This window comes from Rhinichthys klamathensis, unplaced genomic scaffold (assembly GCF_029890125.1).
Source record: "Rhinichthys klamathensis goyatoka isolate OS25496 unplaced genomic scaffold, OSU_Roscu_1.1 h1tg000102l_1, whole genome shotgun sequence".
NCBI classification, from domain to species: domain Eukaryota; kingdom Metazoa; phylum Chordata; class Actinopteri; order Cypriniformes; family Leuciscidae; genus Rhinichthys; species Rhinichthys klamathensis.
Window position 1 is genome coordinate 114235 of NW_026606641.1, and position 19455 is coordinate 133689.

Genomic DNA, 19455 nt, shown 5'->3' on the forward strand with positions numbered 1-19455 from the left:
ACTTGGGTCAAACCAACCCAGCGCGTGTTCTGTCCAATAGTGACCCAGCGGTGTGGTTAAGGTTGGGTTATTTTTTAACCCTGCAGCAGTTTTTAGAGTGCAGAAAAGCCATCATGCACGATTCAAGGAAAAGCTCCAGGGATTCAGAAGACTACCTACTATTGAGGACTGATGCTTCAAGGTCACCTCACAAAGTCGGATAACTTTTACTAGAGTTAATAATTATATTATATATATAATTGTATATTGTATTATATAATTATAAGGGTCGGGACAACCAAATTTTGAGTATGCTTTTTGTTTTTTTCAACACAAAATCTTGCTAGTGTATGGACAATATATAGGGCACGATCTCCGCAACGAGGTGGAACGTCTCCCTATTGGGACGGCCTTGCAGGGCTCTCTTGATACGAGCCTCAACCTTGGAAACACGCGTTTTATTTTGGTTTCATCATGATAATGTTGTCATTGGGGTCGTCAGAAAGGTTTACTTTGTTCATTATTGTTTAATACATGTTCTATGGGAGAGATTTTGTTGGTGCATAAGGTTTATAAAACTGGACATGGTGCATGGGGGAGGCCTTATACAGGGTCACCAGAAAGAAAAGTATGAATATACAGGACGTTAAGATGGTATCACTTAACCCTCTGGGGTCTAAGGTGTTTTTGGGGTCCTTGAGATGTTTTGACATGCCCTGACATTTGTGCTTTTTTCAGTTGCTTATAAAGATATTAATGGCACAGGTGAAATTACACTCTATTTAGCACAAACAGGGCTACCATAATATGTGAGCAACATGTATGTACATGTTTGTATTTTTGAGAGAATATTGTTTATGCATGGTTATTGAAAAAACTAAAAATTAAAGTTTATGAAATAAGGCCACAAAACACATACTAAATATGTTTCCACAAGACTTTTGACTAATGGATGTTGTCGCCTAGAGTGTTTGCTTCAAAATGATCTGAAAATCATCCTGCCTAATCATTCACATAAAACAATAGATTGTTTTAAATTGTAAAAAACATTTTTTTGTTTGGAAAGGCAATATGCGTGGAGGCATATATAGATTTTTGTTAATTTTTAAAACTGCAGTCCATAACTTTTTTGTGTTAAAATTTACAAAAAATATTAAATGTATATTATGAGCGAGTACATCATGAATCCATTTTCCAAATTGTGTTTTTGTCTTATCCTGAATCACTGCACACACCTATAATAAGTGTTTATATTCAGACTACAAGACTGGCAGAGGAGCACAGTACCTGCGTGACTCGTCATGTTTTGAGAAGAAAATTATACCCGTTTACTTAAATCTTAATAATGATCGTCAATATTTAAAAAAAAATTACTTACATGATACCCTACCATGCATGTCTTCTTTCATTTTATTGTGTAACATTATCTAAGCGAGCCGATCATCAGCGCTGCCAGTCAGGAGATTAACGAGCAGCTTTGTGGATTTGTGAGTTTTAATGTTAAAGTAGACACTATCAACATTACACTAATATTTACTGAATGTAAAAAGACACTTTCTTTGTTTTTCAAATTTGGTCATATTTTGGTAAATGAAATATTTGGTAAATGAATACTTCCACAAAAAAAGTTTAGCTTGTCAGTTACATTGCAACACTAAGTGATTGTGTGTAATCAACAGGTGGGGACCAACATGGTTGAATATTTACAAAATGAGATGACTGGAGCATTGCTGCACATTCTGTGCCTCAGGGATGAGAGAAGGGGGACATGTCAAATCGTTCCCATTGTTCCAGGCCACGCCATTGAGACCGAGTCTTTGCTGGAGGCTGTTGATCTTTGTTTCAAAGATATTGTTTCTTGTTTCTTTGTTATTTTGTTTTTCATGTTAAATACTTACTTAATGAACCGTTATGTTTGTATTACCTTGGAATGAGTATACATTGTATAATTGTAATAATTGTATACAAAAAAGTATTAAAGAAATGTATTAAAAATGTAAAAAAAGAACAATTAAATGAGATTGAACTCAAATATACAGTGGCCTCTCTGTTTTTTTGTATTACAGAGACAATAATTATTTTACATTCGTAATATAACAAATATTTGTTACTAATTTTAATAAGGCAATGAGACAGGAAATAACCCAGCACATGAGTAAGATTTAACCCAGCAAGAGGGTTAATTTCACCCACTGGTTGGGTTAAATGAACGGCCCAGCAATATGGGTTAAATGGTAAAACCCAGCACTTGGGTCAAACCAACCCAGCGCGTGTTCTGTCCAATAGTGACCCAGCGGTGTGGTTAAGGTTGGGTTATTTTTTAACCCTGCAGCAGTTTTTAGAGTGCAGAAAAGACATCATGCACGATTCAAGGAAAAGCTCCAGGGATTCAGAAGACTACCTACTATTGAGGACTGATGCTTCAAGGTCACCTCACAAAGTCGGATAACTTTTACTAGAGTTAATAATTATATTATATATATAATTGTATATTGTATTATATAATTATAAGGGTCGGGACAACCAAATTTTGAGTATGCTTTTGTTTTTTTCAACACAAAATCTTGCTAGTGTGTGGACAATATATAGGGCACGATCTCCGCAACGAGGTGGAACGTCTCCCTATTGGGACGGCCTTGCAGGGCTCTCTTGATACGAGCCTCAACCTTGGAAACACGCGTTTTATTTTGGTTTCATCATGATAATGTTGTCATTGGGGTCGTCAGAAAGGTTTACTTTGTTCATTATTGTTTAATACATGTTCTATGGGAGAGATTTTGTTGGTGCATAAGGTTTATAAAACTGGACATGGTGCATGGGGGAGGCCTTATACAGGGTCACCAGAAAGAAAAGTATGAATATACAGGACGTTAAGATGGTATCACTTAACCCTCTGGGGTCTAAGGTGTTTTTGGGGTCCTTGAGATGTTTTGACATGCCCTGACATTTGTGCTTTTTTCAGTTGCTTATAAACATATTAATGGCACAGGTGAAATTACACTCTATTTAGCACAAACAGGGCTACCATAATATGTGAGCAACATGTATGTACATGTTTGTATTTTTGAGAGAATATTGTTTATGCATGGTTATTGAAAAAACTAAAAATTAAAGTTTATGAAATAAGGCCACAAAACACATACTAAATGTGTCCACAAGACTTTTGACTAATGGATGTTGTCGCCTAGAGATTTTGCTTCAAAATGATCTGAAAATCATCCTGCCTAATCATTCACATAAAACAATAGATTATTTTAAATTGTAAAAAACATTTTTTTGTTTGGAAAGGCAATATGCGTGGAGGCGTGAACGGCCCAACCCCCTCATGAATAATTAGGTGGTTCTCACCTGAGAAGACAATGACCCGCATAATAATGAGCCTTTCATTCAGGTGTGTCACACAAGAAAGAATGCAAGGACAATATATATACATATATATACACACACACCAGAGTTTCCGCTAGAAAAAAATGGTGCCGGTCAAAGTGACCGGCAGAGGTTTCGTTTAACGGACATTTTGATGATATGCCGGTCAAATATCGCCTCTTAATTAGTCAAGTTGAGGAAAACTGGAGGCAGGCTATGTAACTTAAAAAATGACATAATCAGGCCGTATAGAATGCAACATGTTATTATTAGCCTATCTTTCAAATAGACGGAAAAAAACATGAACGTCCGATTGGCGTCAATCAACACCAATTGTTTTTTACTATGGTTTCACACACATTCACTTTTTGAAACATTGAGGCACGGATGTACCTAATACAAATAAATAAAACATCTCCAGTTAACTAGCTATCATTCATTTAGTTCGCTATTAAATAAGAGATCTAGCGCTGAAATCAGTTGTTTTTGAAATCAAGCAGAGCGCTCGTGTCCGCTGCTATCAGTTGCATGGACGACGCGCTGCGCGAATCGCGCAATCTTCACTCGGACGCGCGTTTCAATCTATCGCCGTTGCAGAGACTCTACACAGGCGAAGCACTGCTACTTGGGCGCAGAGATATCACGCAACACCTGAAATAAAGCTTGCCACAAAGAACCGGCGAAAGTAATGATTATGCATGAAACATTTGAATTGTTGATAAATTGATAAAAAGTTGACGATGCAGACTCGCCATCTTCGCAGTAGTGAACGCGCCTAGAGATAGAAATGCACACTTTAAATGAAGTGTGCACGCGCCGGCGCCTCCGTGTCCTGATTATATTGTCCACTATTTGCTTCTTATTTATTAATCCAGGCAAATTTGTTGATGAAACATTGATTAAAATGAAGATACAATTTATACAAAACGAAATAAACTTTAAAGAAAGGCTTTCTACAAAACAAAACTAAATAAGTGGTCAAAATCTGACCCTTTCCGATATAGGCCTATTGGTCATCTTATGATCCTATCTTACTCATCTCATGCGGTTCCCTTTTCATATAATCAACATAGATGAAATAAAAAAATAATAACATTATATTATTTATAAATATGAAACGTATGTTTAAGTTTTTTAACTTATAATAAGCGTCACACCGCTCCGCTTTGCTCACATGCTCTGGTGTGTAGCCTAATGCATGTGTGCGTGCACGTGGTGGAGGGGTGCGATTTTCGAATAATAATCAACCCAGCGATCTTCGAATATTATTTTTGCTTGAAAATTTCGTTTTGTATAAATTGTATCTTAATTTTAATCAATGTTTCATCAACAAATTTGCCTGGATTAATAAATAAGAAGCAAATATAGTGGACAATATAATGGAGGCGCCGGCGCGTGCACACTTCTCTCTATAGGCGCGTTCACTACTGCGAAGATGGCGAGTCTGCATCGTCAACTTTATCAATGTATCAACTTTATCAATAATTCAAATGTTTCATGCATAATCATTACTTTCACCGGTTATTTGTGGCAAGCTTTATTTCAGGTGTTGCGTGATATCTCTGCGCCCAAGAAGCAGTGCTTCGCCTGTGCTTCCAAACATGCATTTGCCCACCTATCTAAATGTAGGGGAGACCGTGAATAACCCCAATTTTAAAAAAAAATGGTGGAGTGTTCCTTTAAGGCTAGCCTGCCTGGGCCTGGCCATATTTGAAACGTCTCACTCAATCATTCGTTGTTTAGGTCTATATTACAGCCGTTTTAGGCGTGCGCTTTATTTGAAATGCAGCATGCGATGTTGTTTAATAACTTTCAAACGGTAGAGCCTGTTCCTTTATAACATAGCCAAAGGTCGGTGTATTTTTGCTTTATACATTTTAGGCTTATTCTCAAATTCATATTGCGTTAGGGGGGTGGGATTATTACGCAATTTTAATCGGACAATTTGACCGGAGAGATTTAATTTTGTCGGACATTTCATTTTTTTCCCGGCCAATGTCCGGTAATTACCGGACAACGGAAACCCTGACACACACACACACACACACACACACATATATATATATATATATATATATATATATATATATATATATATATATATATATATATATATATATATATATATATATATATAAATAATCAAAATATAAATGAGAGTCAAAAGCACATTTTTAGTCATACCTGGAAATAAATCCTGTTCAAATAGGTTATATGGGCCATTCTATAGAATTGGTTCAAAGTTAGAGTTGGAAACATCTTGAAAAGAAAATTGTCTTTTTCCATAAATCTCTTATAAAGTATTATTTTTTAAAGTAGGCCAATACATTTTATCATACATGTTTCAAAGTTAAGGATTCATTATTTTGGATATAGCCTAGCTTGCATTGGAACAAACACTATAACAGTTGATTAGTTTATTTTTGACAAAACATACTATATATTTAACATATGAGCAGAAACTGTCTAACAAAAGCTTATTTGATGTCTATTTTAGAGTAAAAACTTTATAATCTATCCAAAACTAGTCAACGAAATGTTGTCATTGCGGACACTATTCTATATCGCGATTAGAACAAATCTCAGTAGGCTATAGCAATATAATTTGGATGTGTTCATGTAAAAATAACGTTTACTAATGTAGGAGCGAGAGTGAATGAACGCACAGATGCGATGTACATCTGTAAACAACATCGCGCGCGCGTCTGTGCCATTCGTTCATTCACACAGACACGCAATTCATATTTAAACAGTCTTTGTGCAGTTTACAGACACTATTCAATAACGCAATTAGAACAAAGCACTTAAGAATAAACTTACTTCATCAGCTGGATCCGTGCTCCTCGAAATGAAACTATACCAGCACTTCTGAGGTAACTTTTTGGATGTTTTATCCAGCTGATGTGGGCGTTTGCGTGGCTTGCCTCAACATTTGCGTTTGAATAGCGCGCGCTCTCAGTGGGCGTGGTACATTAACATGTCATGCGCTATAATTAGCTGAAAGGGAAAAGACTGACATCTCTCTCTTTTCATACAGATTACATAAACTGAGAATATTTGTTTTTTATATAAATTACTTTATTTAAAAGAAGAGAATTTCAGCTTCATAACGAAAAATCTTTTGTGCCTGTGTGACAAGTATTTACTTAGTTAATTTTCGGTTGAGTTAAGTGAATAACCTTCACTGACGGAGAGAACGCAAAATTCGCATCATGTTTATTTTTCTTTATTTGACAAAAAGCAGAACACTTTGTTTTTCTTGTGAGTATCCACAAAAAAATAGACACTTAACAGGATCTAATGATGTACAACACTTATATGTAAAATCAAAATCAACAGAGTAATTTGAGTCTCTTTTGCACTGATAAGGAAAAAAGTGAGCTCGTCGCGCCGGCGCGATAGCCGACCCCAGAGGGTTAATGTGAAGGGCATTTTAAACCCAGTTAAGAGAAGTCAAATTTTATCAAAAATGAAACGGGAAAATGGTCAGATTGTCCTCTTACAAGAGACACATCTTTCTTTAACAGAACATGAAAAAATGAGAAGATTGGGATACACAAGGGCTTATTATTCATCCTATAAATCTGGTCAAAGAAGAGGGGTAATATTAATCTCACAAAAAATACCTTTTGAGTACATATCGGATATGATAAGGAAGGGAGATATATAATGGTTACTGGAAAGATAAATAATGCAATAATCACAATATGTAATGTATATGTTCATCCTGGAAGCAGTTTTGGTCTGTATAGGAACACGTTTGATTTAATGGTGAAAGCAACAGGACTTGTAATTTGCGGGGGTGGCTGGAACCTTCGCCTCAACCCTGAATTAGATGCATCCAAAAAAGTACCTACTACATCATTACATAAGAAAGTTACAAATCTCATGGTGGAATTGGGCATACTATCCACTAAGACGTGACTACACTTTTTATTCATTCCCCCATAACACATATTCTAGAATAGATTACTTTTTTGTGTTTAAGAGAGATCGCTCCAAAATAAGTTTTTATGATATTGGCTCTACGGACCTGTCTGATCATGCATCTGTTTCTTGTGGGGTCCATATCAGTGATAATCCACGTAAAACATTGTGGAGATTGAACACAAGTGCTTTAAATAATCCACAATTTGTGGCTCAGATGAGAAAGGAAATAAAACAGTTTCTGGAGGAAAACGATAAGGGAGAGGTTGATGCGTTAATAGTGTGGGATGCCTTAAAAGCAGTTATTCGCGGGAAAATTATATCTTGGTGTGCTTACAATAGAAAAAACAAACAATTAAGACTTACAGATCTTAACAAAGAATTAAAAAACCTTGAAGTGCAACACAAAAGGGCACCAACCTCTAATTTGCTGACCAAAATTAAGAAAATCAGAAATGAAATTGACTTATTATATACCCAAGAAATAGAAAAAAAGATGATTTTTGCTGAACAAAAACACTATGAATCCGGACCTAGATCGGCTAAAATTCTCGCAAGGAGTTTACAAAAACAAAGAGCAGATAATACCATATACAAAATAAAGCATCCAGCTTTCAATATTTTACAGTATAAACAAGAGCAGCTACAAAATTCATTTGAGAAATACTACAAAATTCTGTACTCACAACCGCCGTTAGAGAATGAACAACAAATTGAAGCCTTTCTTAAATCTCTTAATTTACCAACTGTCCCAGAAGAACAATACAATTTTGACTGCTGCAATAACTGAAATACAACTAAATGGCGCCATCTCCAGGTTGAAAGCAAAGCCCCCAAACCTGGCCCAGATGGCTTCCCTTCAGATTGGTTTAAAGCAGGGGCGTCACTAGGATTTTCATTTTAGGGGGGCTAAGCCCCCAATATGATTTTAAAAAATATATAAAAAAGGTAACACTTTAGTTTAGGATCTAAAGATCACTATTAACCATTTTCATTACGATGCAAAGGCACGGTTTTATAATAACTGTGGTCCCAAATGTGAGGTAGGGCAAATAGGGGGGTTCGGGGTCTCCCCGAGAAAATTTTGATTTCTCTGATCTACATATGTGGATTTTAAGATGTTCTGAAGGCCAAAAAACTTGGATAGTGGGCAGCTGATTATTTTTCTCTTCTCATCAGCATCACACTCTTTTTCTCTTTGTTTTTATCTTGCCCAGCTGAGCTTTGACTGATATAGGCTTTATATTTTTGTCTGTCAGTGAAGAAAGTAAACATAGGGTCAACTGATAGGTTGATTTTGCCTATGAATCATTTTCTCAGACGCGTTTATTTACTGAAAGCTACTAAAGGTAATTAAGTTTATTAAATGCATTCACAATATGTAGGCTACACATTTATTATTGATCTAATGCCTAATACAGGGCCGTAGACAGGGCTTTATAATCACAGAGGTCCTAAATTTGAGGTTGGTAGGGGGTTCAAATTTTTTATTTCTCTGATATGTGCATTTCAAGACGTTTGAAGACCAAAAAAAAAGGATAAGAAATAGCTTTAAAACCATGTCAGTGGGCAGATTATTTGTCAATACCTGCTCTCTTCTCATCTCCATCACTCTTTCTTTTTTTCTCAGCCTCTTCATCCCTTTCTCTTCCCCTCCTAAAGCTGAGCTTTTTTAATTTACTAAAGGCTACAATTTGTATTATATTCTCAATATGTACACATTCATTATTAATCTTGTGCCTAACATGATGAAAACGGCTTTGTTAATGTTTCTGTAAACTAATTATTATTACATTACATGAGTCACGTTACATAGGCCTATTTTCAGTTCAAAATGGCGAAATTAGACAAAACTATATTACCGTAGTTTGCCTGATTATTTTTTGTCATTCGTTTAACATTTATGACCTAAAAAAGTAAAATATGAAATGTTAAGTTTAGCTACTTACATCTCAGCAGCGTCTGTGAACATAAAGCCTGCCTACTTTGATTTGATTGGTCATCTCAAATATTCTGACATTGACGAGCAGTGACAGACCAATGAGGCTCAGATGAACACACACATGAACACACACACACCAGAGATGCTCACAAGTCTCTGAGCTAGAATCCAAGTCAAGTCTCAAGTCTCTGAGCTAGAGTCCAAGTCAAGTCTCAAGTCTCTTGTGGTTATAAGTGTTGCATCACGTACAGCGACCCATCCAGGTTGCTTAGAACACTGCATAGCTTTATATAAGGAATTCAAAGCATGTAATATGTTAGGTTACACTTTATTTCGATAGTCCACTTTAGACATTCAACTAACCATGTACATTTTCAACTACATGTCAACTAACTCTCATTAGAGTATTAGTAGACTGTCAGGTTATGATGTGGGTTCGGATTTGGAGAACAAGTTGACTTGTAGTTGCCAAGTTACTTATAGTCAGTAGAATATCTGTTGGGGAACCAACAAAATTAGAAATTATAATATATAATTAGCAGATATTAAGCCTACTAATACTCTAATGAGATTTAGTTGACATGCAGCTGCAAAGTTACTTATAGTTAGTAGAATGTATAAAGTGGACTATCAAAATAAAGTGGTACGGTATGTTATTATGACTCCTTTATCTATTAGCATACAGTATCAGCTTTGATTTTGGTATATAGGCCTAATCAGTATAAACAGGCTATTGCAACATGACAAAAACACCAAGAATGCTTTACCTTTAGTTAATTTCTTTATTTTGCCTTGTAGCTTGAACATACCAAGACATAAGACCAAATATAGAAAATGATATAACTCACAACACTAAAATTGACACACTCCTATTAGTGCAAAACATCAGTGTAGCTAAATGCAAATAAACTATTGCATCCAAATTAAATTTTTAACACTACAGTGCACTTCCAAAACATTCAAATGCTCAAAATCTTTAGTGTAAATGTGAAGCAACTGACCAACTTATGGCATGTAACTTGTTAAGAACAAAATGTTTAGAAATAAAAAAAATCCAAAGGGTGAGATCAGACTGGTTAACCTTCTCTTCTCTTAACACACTAGGTATGGGCCACAAAACATTTCTGGCTTCTTCTGGCTGCACTGCCTATGCAACTAATCATAGCTTATATACTGTAAGTCAACACATCCCAGACTCTCAAACCAGTGTAACGTTATAACTAAATGAAACTGTAACGTTACATAAACAACAATAATCCTGTAACCTGTTTGTAGACAACGGGCAGCCAGCGGCACGTAAATGATTAACGTTACGTTAATCGACCACCACAAGTTTGCCAATTAAACAAACGCTCATTCATATTTCATAAGAAAGACAATCGGAGTTAACCTCCCGTAACGTTAGGTAGCTAAAGCAATAAGCAAGCTAACGGTAGATGGTCAATGCTGAGCTAAACATGTTTACTCACCTATCAGGGTGCGTTTTCAGATGCCTGATAAAATTAGATGTGGTTGAGCCAGAATCTTTTATCGTGATACTGCATATTTTGCATTGAGCGCTTCTTTTGAGCGCGTCTTGTTTGAAGTTTTTGAACCCAAAGCTAACGATGAATGGCACAGCGACTGCCGGTGCAGTCGAACTTTTTGTTTGTTTTCCTCTCATGTGTGGTCGCGCGCGCGCTGCCAGCAATAGGCCACGTAGTACGTGGTTACGTAGGCAGGCTGTATCGGAGGGAGGGGAACAACAGCGAGCTCATCAGACGTTTCCTAAAAATAAACATTGTTCACGAGTCCCGCAGCTCGTGTCCGAGTCGAGTCTGTAGTCTTTCGAGGACGAGTCTCAAGTCGAGTCTGAAGTCACTGTGTGTGGGACTTAAGTCGCACTCGTCTCAAACTCGAGTCCCCATCTCTGACACACACACACACACACACCCTGTCCTCTGTTTCTGACGTGCTCTCTGCTCGGCGCCGCTGCGGATTGAAGATGAAGAACGCGCTGAATCTGATTATAACAAGACTGAAGCGAACACGAATTTGTGTAGCCTAATCGCACATTTTTAGGGGGGCTAGGCAGAAGTTTAGGGGGGCTGAAGCCCCCCTAAAAAGGGCCTAGTGACGCCCCTGGTTTAAAGCATTTTGAACTAAGCTGTTACCTAGCCTTCTTAGGGCCTGCAATACTGTTCTTAAAGATTCAAAGATGCCGCCCACCTAGAGGGAAGCAGTCATCTCTATTATTCCTGAAGAGGGAAAGGATCTTTCAGACTGTGGATCATACAGACCTATTTCGGTGCTAAATGTTGATTATAAGTTATTTATGGCTATTTTTGCTAAAAGATTAGAAAAAAATACTACCCCAGCTCATACATACTGATCAAGCCGGTTTTATTTTACAAAGACAGACGCAGGATAATATTAAACGCTCATTGCATTGCATGACCTTATGCATCAAGGCTTACCAAAAGGGCAAGCCTTGAAGCAGAAAAAGCCTTTGACTCAGTCAGTTGGGCTTTCTTATACAAAGTTCTTGAACGATTTGGCTTTCATTAAAAATTTTCTAATGTCATACGGACACTCTATGACAAACCATCAGCTCAAATAAAAATGAATGGCAATCTTTCAAACACTATTACATTACACCAAGGCTCACAACAAGGGTGCCCCATCTCCCCTTTACTCTTTGCTCTCTATATCGAACCCCTCGCACAATGGCTGAGACAGACAGAAAGTATCAGGGGAGTTAATATAAAAGGGGAGGATCATAAGGTAGCTCTATATGCAGATGATATCTTGATATATTTAAGTGACCCTTCTAATACATTTACTGATTTAATGAACCTCATACAAAAATTTGGTAGTTATTCTGGTTATAAATTGAATGTACAAAAGACTCAATTGTTGGCTTTTAATTACTCCCCTCCAACATGTCTTACTGACAAATTTCAGCTAAGCTGGGATAATCGTTCAATGAAATATTTAGGTATAAACCTACCAAATAATGTTTCACGGCTTGCAGAGATGAACTATGGCCCACTTTTGATAAAAATTAGAGAAGATATCAAAAGGTGGAACTATGTTTCCTTTCTTAGTCTGAGTCATAGAATTGATTGCGTGAAAATGAATATCATTCCACGATATCTTTTTTTATTTCAAGCCCTTCCTGTAGAAATCTCCTTAAAAGAGTTTTCAGAAATAGATAAAATCATCTCCCGGTTTATTTGGCAAGGGAAGAAACCTAGGGTTAAATTTAAAACATTGCAGCTCTTGAAGGAGGAGGGGGGAATGGGGTTACCTTATTTTAAAGGATATTACTACGCGGCCCAAATTAGACCCTTTATTAACCTATGTTCTCCAAATTTTCAAACCAGGTGGAAAGATATTGAACTTTCAATCATGAAGGACCCTCCGATTCACGCATTACTGGCCTGTACGAACCTAGACAAGCTTATAAAGGATACTCAAAATCCGTGGATCAAAACCCAATAAAAAATTTGGAATAAAGTAAAAGGCTAGAGTATCAGTTAAATGATCAAATACAGATAATCCAATGGTGTGCTTTTGACCCTGGCTTCAGGCCAAATTTGACGGATAATCGTTTTAAATCATGGATTTCCAAAGGTATAACAACTTTCTATTCACTCACAGAAAATGGAAAATTAAGGGATTTTGAGGGTCTGAAAAATGAATACCATCTTGAAAACTCGGATTTTTTTCCGATACCTGCAAGTACGCAATTATTTTGAACATAGTATTAAACCTAAAACAGACCTTAATGACCAAATATTAAAAACAATTTTGATTGCATATAAAAATGCTACTGTTAAGGGGGTTATTTCTAAGTTTTACAAAGGTTTCTTGGTGAAAAATACCCACTCCACAGGCTACATTAAAGAAAAATGGGAAAAGGAAAGCAATGTGTCTATATCTACAGATGACTGGTTAAATATATGTGAGTTTCAATGGAAATGTACAAACTCTCATACATGGCGTGAGTTTAATTGGAAATGTCTTATTCGTTTTTTTATAACACCGAAGCAAAAAGCACATTTTGACCCATGTGGTGCTAAATGCTGGAGGCACTCGGGAGGCTGATCACTGGCATGTGTTTTGGGAATGCCCAAAGATCAAACCATTTTTATGGAATGATATTCCGGACATTATTCAAAAGGAATTGCAAATTGTATTTGCAATTGCGTTTTCAATTTGTGGACGCATAAAATGTGACATAATCCAAACGCAATTGCAAATAGCGCATTACCATTTGCATTTTCGTTTAAGCGAATGCACACTGACTGCCAAATTTCAAATGGAAAAGCGAAGTCCGTTTGCAACTGTGTTTCCCATATCTTACGAGTTTTGGTCCTGTCATATTTAAATAGCAATTTCAATTACCACGTCTGCTTTTTCACTTTCTCAGTGTCGCGTATGTAGCCAGCCAAAACTCAAATGGAATCACAATTCCCTTAGTATTTGCATTTCCGATGCCTACACGGAAACCTGTCAATCAGTGTCGAGGGTGGGGTTATGCTATGGGGCGTGTTTGTGTTGGGAAGTGACTTCACTCACAGTCGACGGTCATGAGGTGATGCCCTGAACAGACGCCTTCATCATCTGATCAAGACATTTTTTTTATTGAATACAAAATTATACATACAACCAAGGCAAACGTATTCATCTACAGTGTCTAATAAGAACGAATAAAAGGCTCAACACAGTTTAAAGGAACACTCCACCGTTTTTTGAAATTGGGGTTATTCACTGTCTCCGCTACATTTAGATATGTGGGCAAATACATTTTTGTCTCAGTGCATGCATTGTCTTAGCCTGGCAGTGTTCTGTTCAACATAGTTTTCTATGTCAGTGGCTGCAGAGATAAAGTTGAGATGCAGACTCGCCACCTTCGCAGTAGTGAACGCGCCTATAGAGAGAAATGCACACTTCATATGAATTAGCCTATAAGCAGGGAGCAGACAAGTTCTTTTAGTTTTTAATTATTTGGTTTAAAAGTAGACATTTCAAGCTTTCTATACTTCTCAGGTATGTGAGACAAGTAGCCTATCTTATACGCTGAGTTTCGGTTCATTTATGAGACGCTCCAGTTCACGCGCGGGCGCCTCCGTGTCCTGATTATATTCCCTACTAGCCTATTTGCTTCTTATTTATTAATACAGCCAATTTGTTGATGAAACATTGATTAAAATGACGATACAATTGTAGTTTGAAGTTTGCTATTGAAGTTAGAAACGTGTATACCAATGTCATATGTAACCTTAGAGACAGTAATTAAATGTTTGTCACTCCTGAAACTCTGCAGTATACATGGACTTTAATCCTCTTAGAAGCATGTCAAACAACACCTTTCTTCAAGGAGCGAATGGATTATATACGGAAAGCAGGCAAAGAGCACTCCCTTTATAGCACAACTTACTGAGCTGACTCATGGGAAAACTCCTGTTATAATTAATGAATCGAACTACACACTGCACAATGAATCTCCAATTTACATTGTGTCTATGCTTTGTCATAAAGAGAATGTGCGAGTGTGTAGAACTCAGTCAGTAAACTTGTGCTAAACGAAAATTAATAAAGTGTTTTAAAAGGATAATGAGCGGATTCTAAAGTAAACACCTCTGACTGACCATTGATTTCAACAGTCATTCCTGTTATTGGCTACAAAACTCGATGCTGCAAAAACATGTGGTAAACAGAAGCCTTTGTAATTAGAAACCAGAGCGCGCACACACAAATATGCACAGGATCGAAAAAAGCAGTCGTCTTTGAGCAAGTCCAGAATTAAGTTGGTATTACTGGTACTGTAAAAAGCACCCCCACCCCTCAACCAATTTTTGAAAACTCATCAGATCTACAAATGACCTATTCTGCATTCAAAACAAGTTTGCATCCCTGACTTGATGAAAAACCTATCGACTTGACTTGAGTAAGGTTGAGTACTTTACCTCCCATTCCTCATAGAGACGGATGAGGGTGGTGTACTCGCGACAGCGCAGGCACAGGAAGTCAAAGAGCAGCAGCATGCAGAGAGGGTCATTATCTGGATCCAGACTGAAAGCATAATTAACAAATCTAAAAAAAAAATGATCTGTCAATGTTTAACACAAAACATCTGGCTGGCTGAATGTGGCAATACCATGGTACAGCGATGGTGTCAGATGGTATTACCACAGTCTCAGCACCTTTTCAGACATTCTAGTTGGCTGTTTTAATTTTAAAATGTTGGGAAACAGCTGTTGTTTTAATACACATCCATATTTATTGAGGCAGTGTGAACTAGCCTTTACATGCTAAGGTACTTCAAAATATCTTGGAATTACTATGGTACACATGGTGGTATCATGGTTCAGTATAAGGAGTGTATGAAGAAATACTATGAGATTATAATTAATTATAAGTAGTACACTCTACAACAATATTGATTTTTTGGGTAATTGGGTAATGACGAGCAATGGATGATATAAGATATCACACCATTCAATTTAAAGATAGTAAAAACACATGCATTAATTACAATTGCTGAAATTAAATGTATATTTACTATACAAAATATTTATTATATCAGAAATTAATCATTTGAAAATGAATATTTTTTTTTTTTTAAATAAAACTTTGAACATGATAAAAAATATATCTGTAAAATAAACAGATTTATACTTTACTTTGCAACTTAACATCTGTACAATTTAACATAGGTATTGTGTTAGGACTCTAGATAATGGATTTTGTATTATGAATGTGATAAGTTAATCATATTATTCTAATGTGGTCTGATACCTCAGAATCAGTTTGCAGTACTCTAGGGCTGTGCGGGGACAACCTCTCTTCTCCAGAAATATTACATGCTTGAACAGCACCAAATAAAAAGCCCTGCGGATACAGAAAAGAGTGAGAGAGATTGAGTCAAATGTTATGCTTTCTCTTCATGGTGCTCTAATGCCTAGTTCACACTACCAACTTTAAACGTCGGCAGATCGCTGTGCTGTTTAGACTACATGACTTGCTCTGGAGTCTTGAAGTCGTTGTGGTGTTCAACCTGTCGGCGAGCTCGTTAACTTGCAAATCGGCTTTAAATCCTGTAGTGTGAACTAGGCTTAAGGTTCTTTAAAGAAAACCATGACAATACAGCATCCAAAAAACAATGACAATGGTAATACCATTAAATCTTCGATTAAACTTTTTCACACAGCCTTTGGTCTCACCTGTTCTCTGGTCTGTGATAGTCCAGTCGACACATGCCAGACGTCAGGCTGAACACAGGGTGGAATGAACACTCAAAACTATATAAAGCCCTTTCTGCAGAGATGAACAAAACGAAAAGCTGTATATATCTGTCCATTTTAAAAACATTAGCATACATCTCTAGCTTATGTCAAAAATAATTTATTTCAACGTCAATTTATAGCATGAAAAACAGTGTATTTTCAGTGTCTCAGAGCAGCTTGGTTCATAGTAAAGCCGGTTTCACACAAACTCTATTTCTGCAAGTGCAGTGAGTTTGAGTCGCTTATGATGTCCATCTTTCCAAACTTGTAATGAGAATCATTTATAAAAGACCTTAGTCAGGGTAGTGCCATATTAGATTTTTGACAAGAATGAAAACGAGGCTGTGAGGGGCAGAAGTGCAGTGCATTAAAGTGGATTGTACTATTTTGTAAATAAAAGCCTAAAATCAATCTGTTCATCATATAAAGCGATCGCGTCTCCTCTGAAAATTTGGACTAAACCACTCAATTCATATGGATTAGTTTAACGATCTCTTTATGAACTTTTTAATGCATCAAAGTGGTAGTCAATGGAGAAACAGAAAGCTCTCAGATTTCAACAAAAGTTAGGGGCCACTATTGCTCGTATCTTAGGTTTAAATACAGGTATGTAGTAGAAAAAGATAGAGAAAGCATGGTTCTGTTTCATAGGTTCACTCAATGCTGCATAGCCGTCGCTATGGGAATACCTTCGATGTGACGAATGTCTGAAGACCTTATACCATCACGTCATTTAATGGCGGCCTATCTGATTGTTGTCTCTGTGTTTGTATGTGTTGCGCTCTAGGCTTGTTTCCTTTCCGAGGAAAGATGTTCGTCAACCCCCACTGTCCCAGTTCTGCGGTTGCCGAGGCGCCGCACGAGCTGGACGCTTGGTGTGACTGCGATGAGCCTAAGTGTATGGAGAGTGAGCGAATGGAATTTCCCTTTCTCTCTCTCTTGCTCTCTTCCCGGATCATATGCGTTCAACAAACGAGTGCTTCGTGAATCCGGCGGTTTATTCAAATCTGATTTCCTCTCTGGAAGCTCGTAAATCAATTCTTTCTTCTGTGGACCAGATGATGCATGCTCCACAGCGGCCTTGGACTCTGAGGAGCTCGTAGGTGATTTGTATGGTGCTCCGAGTGGACACAAGAGACGCACTTCTCCATCCTGTAACGAAATATTGGATGTGGTGACATGCGCTGTAGATAAGCTAGGAGTTTAAATAGGCGAGCTGACGGATATTCCCCCTTTCTCTCCCCTAGATCAAGTTTCTCGTGTTTATTAAACAGCGCGAGAGGCATTAATGCAGGCATGTGCATTTGATATGGCGCTTACGTTTCCAACACTTGTTTCGTGTGGCTGCTTTTAGGCGCAGACAGTTCTGCAGCAGACATTTTCAATCAATCAATCACATTTATTTATATAGCATGTTTAAAAACAACACACGTTGGCCAAAGTGCTTTACATACAGCCCAGCACATATAATCTAAGATTATAAAACAAAGTATAAAACAATTACAAAATCTTAATTACAATCAAATGCAAGAGAGAAGAGATGAGTCTTTAAATGAGATTTAAATGCATCAAGGGTGGCACAAGATCTAACATGGAGGGGTAAACTGTTCCATAAACAATGAGCTGCAACAGAGAAGGCCCTGTCTCCTTTTGATTGTAGTCTAGACTTTGGAATGGTTAACTGGAAATTTTGTACAGATCTTAAAGGCCTAGAGGATGTATGTTGCTGAAGAAGTTCACTAATGTAACTTGGTGCCATCCCATTTAAGCCCTTAAAAACAAATAATAACATATTATACTTAATCCTAAATTTGACTAGAAGCCAATGAAGGGATGCTAGTACAGGTGTTATACTCTCATACTTCCTAGTCCCGGTCAAAAGCGGTCATTCTGAACAAGCTGCAGACGTGAAAGTGATGCATGAGAAACACCATAGTACAATGAATTACAATAGTCCAATCTGGAAGTAATAAAAGCATGCATAACTTCCAAATCAGTAAAAGACAAAAAAGGTTTCAATTTCGCTATATTCCTTAATTGGAAGAAGCCACCTCGAACCACTGAATGTATATGCTTATCAAACTTTAACTCCGTATCAAAAATAACTCCAAGACTCCTAGCTTGATTATGTACCTTCGATTTAAAAAGGCCTAATTGATTAATTATATGTTTAGTAGAACTCGGAGGGCCAAACACCATCACTTCAGTCTTTGATTCATTCAAGTGAAGAAAATTGGCTGACATCCACTCCTTAATATCATTAAAACAATCAAAAAGAGACTGCAGGGCTGAATTATTTATTGGTAGATAAAGCTGAGTATCATCGGAGTAAAGATGATAATATACATTATGTTTTTTACAAATATCAGCCACTCTCTTAGACGCTCCAACAGTATAGCGTGAACTAAAGTATCAAATGCAGCAGTCAAATCAATTAAAACCAAAATTGCACACTTTCCTGAATCGACAGCCAGAAACAAGTCGTTTGACACTTTGAGAAGGGCTGACTCTGTACTGTGTTGATAAAATTGGTTTAAACTCACTTAAATGATGTACTAATGAGGGTGGAGTAACAATCAAGAATGAGGCCTGAAGGTATAATACTAACTGTACTAAGAGCATCAACTGTGTTAATGAAATACTCTAAAAAGTTTTCACATGTTATCTGAGTAATATCAAGGCCTGTTATGACAGGATTTAAAACTGAGTCTATTGTCTTGAATAACGCTTTAGGATTATTTGGAATTTTCTTAATAAAAATCAGAGAAATATTTTATCTTTACAGTTTTAGCAGCCTACTGATATTTAATCATAGCATCCTTCAGTATGTCGTAAGACACCTGCAACTTATCTTTCTTCCATTGCCTCTGCTTTCCTCCACACTTGTCAGAGGCAGCGGGTGTCATTATTAAGCCATGGCTGAGGTTTGGATTTTGCACTTATGATTTTAAAAGGAGCACACATGTC

At 37.0% G+C, this 19455-nt stretch overlaps 1 protein-coding gene across 1 annotated transcript in view; it reads right to left on the reverse strand.

Annotated features, from left to right (window-relative positions):
* The window catches only part of tcf25 (transcription factor 25 (basic helix-loop-helix)), a 283115-nt gene that overhangs the window by 68958 nt on the left and 194702 nt on the right, over nucleotides 1-19455 (reverse strand). Inside the window, exons 9-11 of the mRNA XM_056253099.1 lie at nucleotides 16426-16519; nucleotides 16001-16093; nucleotides 15169-15274 (exon numbers count right to left, since the gene is read on the reverse strand). Coding sequence (XP_056109074.1) covers nucleotides 15169-15274; nucleotides 16001-16093; nucleotides 16426-16519 — 293 coding nt within the window. The remainder of the gene's footprint in view (nucleotides 1-15168; nucleotides 15275-16000; nucleotides 16094-16425; nucleotides 16520-19455) is intronic.